The sequence below is a fragment of the Bos indicus x Bos taurus genome, chromosome 20 (assembly GCF_003369695.1).
Source record: "Bos indicus x Bos taurus breed Angus x Brahman F1 hybrid chromosome 20, Bos_hybrid_MaternalHap_v2.0, whole genome shotgun sequence".
NCBI lineage: Eukaryota > Metazoa > Chordata > Mammalia > Artiodactyla > Bovidae > Bos > Bos indicus x Bos taurus.
The window spans coordinates 31,613,484-31,624,453 of record NC_040095.1 but is presented as its reverse complement, the minus strand read 5'-3'; the positions used below and the strand labels follow the sequence as shown (position 1 = coordinate 31,624,453).

The 10,970-nt window shown below is 38.9% G+C and overlaps 1 protein-coding gene across 1 annotated transcript in view; it reads left to right on the top strand.

Moving 5' to 3' along the window:
- Nucleotides 1–3,818: 3,818 nt before the first annotated feature.
- Nucleotides 3,819–10,970, top strand: part of CCDC152 (coiled-coil domain containing 152) — a 34,188-nt gene continuing 27,036 nt past the window's right edge. The window contains exon 1 of the mRNA XM_027519973.1: nt 3,819–3,921. Within this exon, the coding sequence (XP_027375774.1) occupies nt 3,819–3,921 (103 nt within the window). The remainder of the gene's footprint in view (nt 3,922–10,970) is intronic.

Sequence of the window (10,970 nt, the reverse complement as noted above, 5' to 3'; positions counted from 1 at the left end):
ATCCGGTCCCATCACTTCATGGGAAATAGATGGGGAAACAGTGGAAACAGTGGCTGACTTTATTTTTGGGGGCTCCAAAATCACTGCAGATGGTGATTGCATGAAATTAAAAGACACTTACTCCTTGGAAGGAAAGTTATGACCAACCTAGATAGCATATTGAAAAGCAGAGACATTACTTTGCCAACAAAGGTCCGTCTAGTCAAGGCTATGGTTTTTCCAGTGGTCATGTATGGATGTGAAAATTGGACTGGGAAGAAAGCTGAGTGCCGAAGAATTGATGCTTTTGAACTGTGGTGTTGGAGAAGACTCTTGAGAGTCCCTTGGACTTCAAGGAGATCCAACAAAAGTCCATTCTGAAGGAGATCAGTACTGGGTGTTCTTTGGAAGGAATGATGCTAAAGCTGAAACTCCCATACTTTGGCCACCTCAGGCAAAGAGTTGACTCATTGGAAAAGACCCTGATGCTGGGAGGGATTTGGGGCAGAAGGAGAAGGGGATGACAGAAGATGAGATGGCTGGGTGGCATCACCAAACTCAATGAGTTTGAGTGAACTTCGGGAGCTGGTGATGGACAGGGAGGCCAATTCATGGGGTCGCAAAGACTCAGACACGACTGAGCGACTGAACTGAACTGTCCTCAATCTAGAATACTGAAATGTCACATTTTTATTTTCTCCTTCGTGTTTGCTAGGGAAAAGTCTAAAGACAAGTATCTCATACATTTAGATTGTTTTAATCGTGATTCTTCTAGCTATTCTCACACCCTCGTATGTAAATACTTGCTGTTTTGCAAAAGTCAGTTTCCATCCTAACTAGATGAGCTTACCTCTGGAATTCTGCAGAATGTCTTATGACTGATTCCATAGAACTGAAACTGGAACTCTTATTCTTAACTTCAGCAGTTAGTTGGTTATACCCCAAAGTACTCTTATGTAAAATAATAGAAATACTTAGTGCTTGCTTTAAGCATATTAATTTCCTTATGTTCATTATTTACCAAACAGGTTGCCAGCCAAAAAAAATAAGAAAATTAATTGTATATGTCTACTCAGGCTGCTGCTATAACAAAATACTACAGGCTCAGTGGCTTAAACAACAGAAATTTATTTTCTCATAGTTCTGGAAGCTGAGAAGTCCAAAATTGAGGTGACATCAGTGTTGATCCTCGTGAAGACTCTCTCCTTGGGTTTCAGAGAGCCACCACCTCATTGTGTGCTCACAGGGCCTGTCCTCAGTGTGAATGTGTGGAGAGAGAACAAAATCACTCTCTTCCTCTTCTTATGAGGCCACAGTCTTATCAGATTAGGGCCACACCTTTATGATTTCATTCAACTTTAATATTCTCCTAAATATTCTATATACAAATATAGTCACAGTTGGATTTAGAGCTTCAACATGCAAATTTTGAAGGAGACATAATTCAATTCCTAGCAACAAGCAGACTACCAAGAAATTCTGCAAAAATTATTTGTGGCATGATAGTTAAATATTTTTAACACTTTAAATTGAGAATACATACAAGTGTCAGTCAGTCGTGTCCAACTCTTTGCAACCCCGTGGACTGTAGCATGCCAGGCTTCTCTGTCCATGGAATTCTCCAGGCAAGAATACTGGAAATGAGTAGCTATATTTAAAAGCCATGTATCAGACTTAGTAATGCATCAGATTTTAAATGCAGTCATATTGATGGCAAAGAGCTGAGTGATGAATGGTGACATAATTTTTGTGTAATAGGGACAAATAATTTCTACATATGCACATATCATTGCACTAATTATAGATTTGTTTAGAGAAAACTTGGCTGGAGTGGCTGTGTAGAAGAGTAGAGAAGCCTTAATTCATTTGATCGTTGTTAATAATGGGGGTATAATAAAAATTCTCTTGAGTGCAATGGAGCTCAAGTATGTGCTCTATGAGTGGAATACAGGAACTTTAGTATTTGAACTATTATCATTATTATAGTGCTTTGTATTTTGTTTGTTTGTTTTAACACTATCTACTCTTCACTAGTTTAGATATGAATCAAAACAGCGAAGGATGTATGAAAAAGATTAGCAGTGTGAATCTTGACAAACTTATAAATGACTTTTCACAGATAGAAAAGGTATGTAAAGATATCCAACAATTGTAGAATATAAGGGAAAGTGTAACAGATTTTGTCAATGGAGGGAGTTAGGAAAAAAAAAAAATATATATATATATATATATATATAAAGAAGCAAGATAAAAATAATGGAAATGTATTTTTTAAGCCCCTTCTCTCTCATTTTTAAAATCTGTATTTAGAATGTATGTAGTTGTAACTCATTAATACTAGTATCAAAATGTTTTGGGGGCAAGGGAGCAAACAATTGATATACTTTTGCTAAAGTTAAAGGGGAAATACATATGTATATACCCTGGATGTCCATAAACTCAAGAATGGTTTAGTAAGGATTGAAGTAGATTCAATCTTCAATCTCTTACTCTTATGACTAATTTCCTTTTTAGTCTTTCCTGTTCTATCTGTTCCCTTTTCTCTTTTGCCTAAAAGCAGACCTGTTTGAAGTCCCCCTCCCAAACTCTACACAAATTATATGTCAGACCATATCCCCAAGTATATACTAGGCTTTTTGTCTCCTCTGCCTGGGAGAGGAGTAGGAATATCTGTTGAGAAATGTAAGTGGATAAATCAGATTTGGGAAGTGGATTTGTGAAATAGGAATAGGAGGAAGAATAATCCCTACCTCTATTTTCTCTCTTTTTCTTATCATCCTTCTCTATTCCTTCTTTTCCTCTGTACAATGTAGTATTGCCCTCTTAAAAAACTTTTCATGATGATGGGTATTTTCATATAATGAGCTTTTTTCCAACAATGGACTTGTGTTTTTTTAACCAAGTGATTCTGACCAAAGTAAGAGAGGAGAGAGAAAGAAATAACACTTTGGTGGGAGAAGAACTGGTACAAAGCATTTGGAGCTTAACTTGGGATTATCTCTCATATTCTTAGATATTTTAAATTAGAAATATTGTTCTTTTTTAATGTCATAATGGTATTGTGATTGTACTTTTGAGTCATCTCTTAGAGAAGCATGTAAATGATAATATTTATCAATGAAATAATATAGTGTCAAGGAGTTGCTTTGAGATAAATTCAGAAGCAATGAGAATAGAGAATGGGTAGAAGTACAGATTATACAGGATAGGTTATGAGTTGATGATTTTTGAAGGTGTTTGAAGGGTACATGGCAGTTATTACATTATTCAGAAAGATATATGTTTGAGAATATTTATTCATTGACTGTAATAGCAAAAAATGGGAACAGCACAAATTTTCCTCAATAGGGAACTATTTAAATAAATTAAATTCATGAATGAAACTCAATGCAGCTGTTAAAAAGAATGAGGTAAGACTTTTACATGCTTATATGCCATCATCTCTGAGAAAGCAGTACTAAGTGGAAAATCCAAGGTGCAGAACAGAGTATAATGTGACCCTTTCCTATAGTTGTTTAGTCATAAAATATTTTGGAAATATTTATAAGGAATGGTTAGTTTTAGGAGTGGAGGTTGAATAGTTGGAAAGAAGGGAGTTCAAATTAGGTCATATTTTTACTTTTTATAACTTTTTATAACTATTCACCTATTCTAACTTTTTATTATGTTACTCTTTAAAGATAAATTAGGAAATTGACTTATTTAAAAATGTGTGCCAAACTTAATTATTAGACTTTCAGGTATTAAATGGTTTATACTTTCATATTCTTAGGTTAAAAAAAAATCAAAATAGCGGCATTGATTTGGTAATAAAATGTATTCTGTTTCTTCTGTAGAAAATGATAGAATCCAGTGGGAAGAACAATATCCTGGATATGCAGTTGGAAAAAGCTAACTGTTTATTAAGAGTAATGCAAACAAAAGAGGTCGCAATGAAACAAGGTTAGTTCTTTGCTACCTGTAGAAACAATCATTCTAATGAGTGTGCTTTTTGCTATAACAGTAATTTTACATTTGTAAAATATTTTTAATTCACATAGAACTTTTCAGATTATCATTTCATTTTGTCCTTAATATAGCCCTGAAAGACTATATAGATAGGACTGATGTTATTATTCCACTTTGATAATGAAGAAACATAAACAAAGGAGGGTGATCTATCTGCATCCAGTCAGCTAAGAAATGACAAATCCAAGGCTCAGTCCAGGCCTTCAAACACATGGAAGAAGTACAGTTGAATTCCTGCCTCACAGTTACACCAGAAGAAACTTCAGATGGGTCAAAAATTTTAGTGTTAGAAAGATGCTGTCCTAGTCCCACTCGCTTCTCAGACATCCATGCCACGTGCTCTGCTCAGCTCCCAGCTGCCACCATCCCTTCTTGTGTCTACTCTGCCCCTTCTCTGTGCACCCGTTAGCCCTCAGGGAGCGTGGGAGCCTGGGCACCCAGCCTGGCATGGTGCTACTCGTTGAGAAAGTGGCATTGCTCTGCAGCACAAAGGTCTGGGACTACACTCAGTTGAACAAGCTACCTGACAACTTCTCCCCAGGCCTGGTAGTGCTGGTCTTCCCATGCAACTCATTCCTGGCATCAGGAGAACGCTAGGTACAAAGAGAGCCTGAGTTCCCTCAAGTTCAGAGACTTTTCCAGAAGTGTATGGTGAGTGGCACGCAGATGCATCTGCTCTGCACCTTCCTGTGGAAGGCCTTGCCCTGGCCCCCTGACAACCACTGTTTTCAACAGATTCCAAGCTCATCAGTTGATCTCTGTGTGCTGCAGCCATGTTGCCTGGAACTTGGAGAAGTTCCCGGAAGGTGCATCTGTGCCCAACATGGAAACACTGCTGTCCTACGAACCCAGCTATGCCTAGGGCTCCCCTCCTACTTCTGCTGTTTGCCAATCACAGTGATACACTCTGTGTGGGTTTCATCCATATTTCCTCTAAACCTGCATGGAGAAACCACCTGATGACCAGGAAAATCCCCCTAGATGAATGTTAGTCCTGTCCATCCCAGCCTCCCCTTTCGTGGACCAAGCCTCCTTACTAATAAAGTGCTGGGCATCAGGAAAAGAAAAAAAGAAGCCATATACATACACTTCCTTGTTATGTCAACTGAGAGGGTACATAATCCATAGCAACAAGCAAAACTAGCACCAAGTTTCTAATACTATCTTATTACAAAAGGAACCAGGACTTCTTGAAGAAATGGCTGGTTCTAAGACTGGGGCAAGAAATATATAAGTCGAAAGCATCTTGTAGTACCAGGAAATAAAGTACTCAAAAAGGAAAAAACTGCATAATAATGGGGTATGTCAAAGATACAGGACTCAAGTGAAAAAGTACTCAATGACCAAAGCTGAAACAATTTGAGCAACAAAATAAAATAGTATTAGATTAAAACCCCAGGTATATCCATGAGTACATATTCATAAAAATAAATGAATAAATAAATATATGGGGTGAAGAGATAAATCTCTGCAGAATTCCAAATAGCGTATGTAAATGACTTGGCCTCAAGGAAATATAACACGGCACTCATCAGGTGTGGGCTGTGTACAATGATTTTTTTCACTATCAGATCAGATCAGATAAGTCGCTCAGTCATGTCCAATTCTTTGTGACCCCATGAATCGCAGCACGCCAGGCCTCCCTGTCCATCACCAACTCCCGGAGTTCACTCAGACTCACGTCCATCGAGTCAGTGACGCCATCCAGCCATCTCATCCTCTGTCGTCCCCTTCTCCTCCTGACCCCAATCCCTCCCAGCATCAGAGTCTTTTCCAATGAGTCAACTCTCTGCGTGAGGTGGCCAAAGTATTGGAGTTTCAGCTTTAGCATCATTCTTTCCAAAGAAATCCCAGGGCTGATCTCCTTTAGAATGGACTGGTTGGATCTCCTTGCAGTCCAAGGGACTCTCAAGAGTCTTCTCCAACACCACAGTTCAAAAGCATCAATTCTTCGGTGCCCAGCCTTCTTCACAGTCCAACTCTCACATCCATACATGACCACAGGAAAAACCATAGCCTTGACTAGACAAACCTTTGTTGGCAAAGTAATGTCTCTGCTTTTCAATATGCTATCTAGGTTGGTCATAACCTTCCTTCCAAGGAGTAAGCGTCTTTTAATTTCATGGCTGCAGTCACCATCTGTAGTGATTTTGGAGCCCAGAAAAATAAAGTCTGACACTGTTTCACTGTTTCCCCATCTATTTCCCATGAAGTGGTGGGACCGGATGCCATGATCTTCGTTTTTTGAACGTTGAACTTTAAGCCAACTTTTTCACTCTCCACTTTCACTTTCATCAAGAGGCTTTTGAGTTCCTCTTCACTTTCTGCGATAAGGGTGGTGTCATCTGCATATCTGAGGTTATTGATATTTCTCCCAGCAATCTTGAGTCCAGCTTGTGTTTCTTCCAGTCCAGCGTTTCTCATAATGTACTCTGCATATAAGTTAAATAAACGGTGACAATATACAGCCTTGACAAACTCCTTTTCCTATTTGGAACCAGTCTGTTGTTCCATGTCCAGTTCTAACTGTTGCTTCCTGACCTGCATACAAATTTCTCAAGAGACAGATCAGGTGGTCTGGTATTCCCATCTCTTTCAGAATTTCCCACAGTTTATTGTGATCCACACAGTCAAAGGCTTTGGCATAGTCAATAAAGCAGAAATAGATGTTTTTCTGGAACTGTCTTGCTTTTTCCATGATCCAGCGGATGTTGGCAATTTGATCTCTGGTTCCTCTGCCTTTTCTAAAACCAGCTTGAACATCAGGAAGTTCACAGTTCATATATTGCTGAAGCCTGGCTTGGAGAATTTTGAGCATTACTTTACTAGCGTGTGAGATGAGTGCGATTGTGTGGTAGTTGGAGCATTCTTTGGCATTGCCTTTCTTTGGGATTGGAATGAAAACTGACCTTTTCCAGTCCTATAGTGAAACATATACTGAATGGAAAAGGGGTTGATAAAGAGTAATTATATAGTGGGGAAATCTGACGTACACAACTTAAGGCACGAAATCAAGGTCAGCTTGATGTCATGTTGATAGTAGGTACCTGTGCTATGATGTGATGAAAATGGCACTTTACTTCTATGTTTTTTCTCCCTCTAACCTCATCTCATCATGAGATAAGCATCATATTCACATAGAGGGATATCTACAAAAGACCTGGCCAGTAGTTTGAAAAACTTAAGTGCATCAAAAACAAGAAAGCTCTGAGAAACTGTCACAGCAAAGGGGACCTGAAGAAGACACGACAACTAAATGTAATGTGGTATTGTGGATGGAATCAGAGAATAGAGAAAGGATATTAGGTAAAAATTAAGAAAATCAGAGTAAAGTATGCATGCGTGCTAAGTCGCTTCAGTCGTGTCTGACTCTGTGCAACCCTATAGACTGCAGCCCACCAGGCTCCTCTGTCATAAAGAGTCTCCAGGCAAGAATGCTGGAGTAGGTTACCATTTCCTTCTCCAGGGGATCTTCCTGACCATTGGCAGGCAGTTTCTTTACCACCTGTACCATCTGGGAAGCCCAAGTAAAATATAGATTTTAGTTAATAATAATGTATCAACATTGGTTCATTAATTGTAACAAACATACTGTACTAAAGTAAGATATTAATAATAGGGGAAACTTAGCTTAGGATATTTCACAACTCTCTGTAGCATCTTCCCAAGTTTTCTGTACATCTGTGCTCAGTCGTGCCCGACTCTTTGCAACCCTATGGGCTGTAGCCCGCTAAGCTACTCTGTCCATGGGATTTTCCAGGCAAGAATACTGGAGCAGATTGCCGTTTCATACTCCAAAGGATCTTCCCAACCCAGGGATCAAACCAGCATCTCTTATGACTCCTGCATTGGCAGGCAGATTAGCACCACCTGGGAAGCCCATCTATACATCTAAAACTTTTCTGAATAATAAAGTTAATTAAAGGTCAGAAAGTGAAGCCACAATAGAAGAGAATATAGGGAGTTTTGTTTTTATGTTTTTAAGACTGAAGAAAGCTTTTCCAAGTGTGACACCTATCAGTGGATATCTGGTTAAATAAATTACGGTATATTTTGTAATGAACTACTATATAACTGACAAAAAGAATGAAGTATCTTTATATGATATAGCATCAGTTCAGTTCAGTCGCTCAGTCATGTCCGACTCCTTGCGATCCCATGAACTGCAGCATGCCAGTCCTCCCTGTCCATCAACAACTCCCGGAGTTCACTCAAACTCACGTGCATCGAGTCAGTGATGCCATCCAGCCATCTCATCCTCTGTCGTCCCCTTCTCCTCTTGACCCCAATCCCTCCCAGCATCAGTCTTTTCCAATGAGTCAACTCGTCGCATGAGGTGGCCAAAGTACTGGAGCTTCAGCTTTAGCATCATTCCTTCCAAAGAACACCCAGGACTGATCTCCTTCAGAATGGACTGGTTGGATCTCCTTGCAGTCCAAGGGACTCTCAAGAGTCTTCTCCAACACCACAGTTCAAAAGCATCAATTCTTCGGTGCTCAGCTTTCTTCACAGTCCAACTCTCACATCCATACATGACCACTGGAAAACCATAGCCTTGTCTAGATGGACCTTTCTTGGCAAAGTAATATCTCTGCTTTTGAATATGCTATCTAGGTTGGTCATAACTTTCAATCTCCCACGTATAGTAAATGAAAATAATAATGTACACAGCAGAGTATTATCATTTTTAAAAAATATATTTTAACGCACAAACACCCTCCCCCCTGTATATTTGTAGATCCCTGGAAAGATAAACAGTGCCCTAGTAACAGTGTTTGCTTTGAGGGGAGGGAAACTGGTTAGTTTTGGGGCAGAGATTGTCAAGATATTCACTTATCACTAAACTTGTGTCTCATGTGTGTATATTATTTGAAAAACATAATCAAATACTTCCTTAAAAATTAGTTATACTTATTCTAAATCTAATGACCTTTTTCTGAATAATACACAATAGAAGTGAAAGAACAAGTGAGAATGATCTCTTAGAAAGCAAAGTGCGTACTAATTCACTTAGGAAGGGCAAACCATGTATGTGACTGGACTTGTTCAAAAGTAAATCGTGATATCTTTATATTTTCTTCTCTTGATATCAGATAAACAATGCCTTTGCCAGCTCAAGATGGTAACAATATTGATATTGAAGATCAAGTACTATAAAAAAAAGCCTTTTCATGCACATTTTATTTAATATTTCCAACTGATTTATGATATAGATATTAATACCTAAATTGCTTATAATGGTAGAGCCTAAATTTGACCTTAAAACAATCACTGATTTACTAAATTATACAATATAAGTGATAGCTTAATGTTCTGAGCTCTAGTTTTTAAGAATTGGATAGGATAGTTCTTCAAATTGTACTGTAAAGTCCAACAGAAATGATGCGTAGGAGAAGTTTTGCAAAGAGAATTAAAAGCTATTATTCTAAAATAATGAATGATCTTCTATTTTATGGGGCTTCCGTGGTGGCTCACATTTAGTAAAGAATCCGCATGCAATGCAAGAGACCCAGGTAAAATTCCTTACTGAGCCAGTTTCTGTTTTAAAAAATGTGTTTAGAGAGCCACCTTGTGTTCTAAATTTAAAAATACACAGTTTGGAAACATTCGGTATACTTTCAGTTTCAGGGTTCTGTTTTCAATTTGCTAATTACTGAGATAACATACTTTAAAGGCAATGGCACCCCACTCCAGTACTCTTGCCTGGAAAATCCCATGGACGGAGGAGCCTGGTGGGCTGCAGTCCATGGGGTCGTAAAGAGTCGGACATGACTGAAGTGACTTAGCATAGCATAGCATAGCATGCATGCTGGATTCGTGCTTCTAAAGGTGCAAGGACAAGTGATGGCAGGATCTGTGCCTCCATTTTTAATTGCAGCAGCTAATACAGTAATATACATGAAGTAGGTAATGTCAGTTGTCATTTAACCATCATTCTGTTACTAGGACTCAGCAACAGAACAAAATGAAGGATGGTGGGAACTTTGAGTTGGCGATAGGGGAGGTAGAGTGGGAAAAAGGAGGAGTAGAACCTTGTACTTGCATAAAGCTTTTAACTTCTACCGAATACTTTCATTTCTATTAATGTAGTTGAAGTACATGGAGACTGAGTTATAGGACCTCTAACTGAAAATGGGAAGTTTTGAACTCTCCCCTCACAGCATTGGTTCTCTCATTTAGTTAATAAATACAAAAACTATTGAAAACTTATGAAATAGTCATCACATTATGCCGAGGTCCAGCCCCGGCTGATCCAGGGTATTCGAAGGAGAGACGGCTTAGGTGACCTATTTATTTATTTATTTATTTATCAAAGATATAAAGAGTAATAGAATGAGGATAGCTCCGTAGGAAAATTCAGTGGAGAAAAGAAGCTGAGTAGCTTGGTTTACGCGGAAAATCAATATAACCCGTGACACCAGGTTAGCTCTGACCACGGAGGCCGCAGGCGCCCTCTCGAATAGCGGAAGGTGCCCCACCTTAGACACCTTCTCAAGTGGGTCTTAGAAGCCCAGGCAAATAAATGGTCGCAGAGGATATCCATGCTCCAGATGGAGACTCAGCTGGAAGTTAAGGGGAAGAATGACATGGGGAGACCAAGCGTTGGTGAGCAAGGCCCGTAGCTGTATTTTTAACAGGGGCTTATATACCCTAAGTTACACGTAGAGGATAATAGGGGATGCAAAGTCAGCAGTTTTTGATCCTTATCAAAAACCAGGGTTTCTTTCCTGCAAATTTATCGTATACAAATGGTTTAGGTGATTTACATCATCTTCTGGCCAGAAGGCTTATTAACATTTTATGACTCTTGACAAGGACTTATCAACAAAGACTTATTTTCTCTAAGAGTAATTATTTTAAGGTTTGGCGCCATCTTCCGAAGATAAAATTGCATTCCTATAGGGCGGATGTGTAATGGGTTTACAACAAAGGAAAGAATTTATTACCTTAAGGGTCTAAAGTTACTAACACCAAGGCCACTA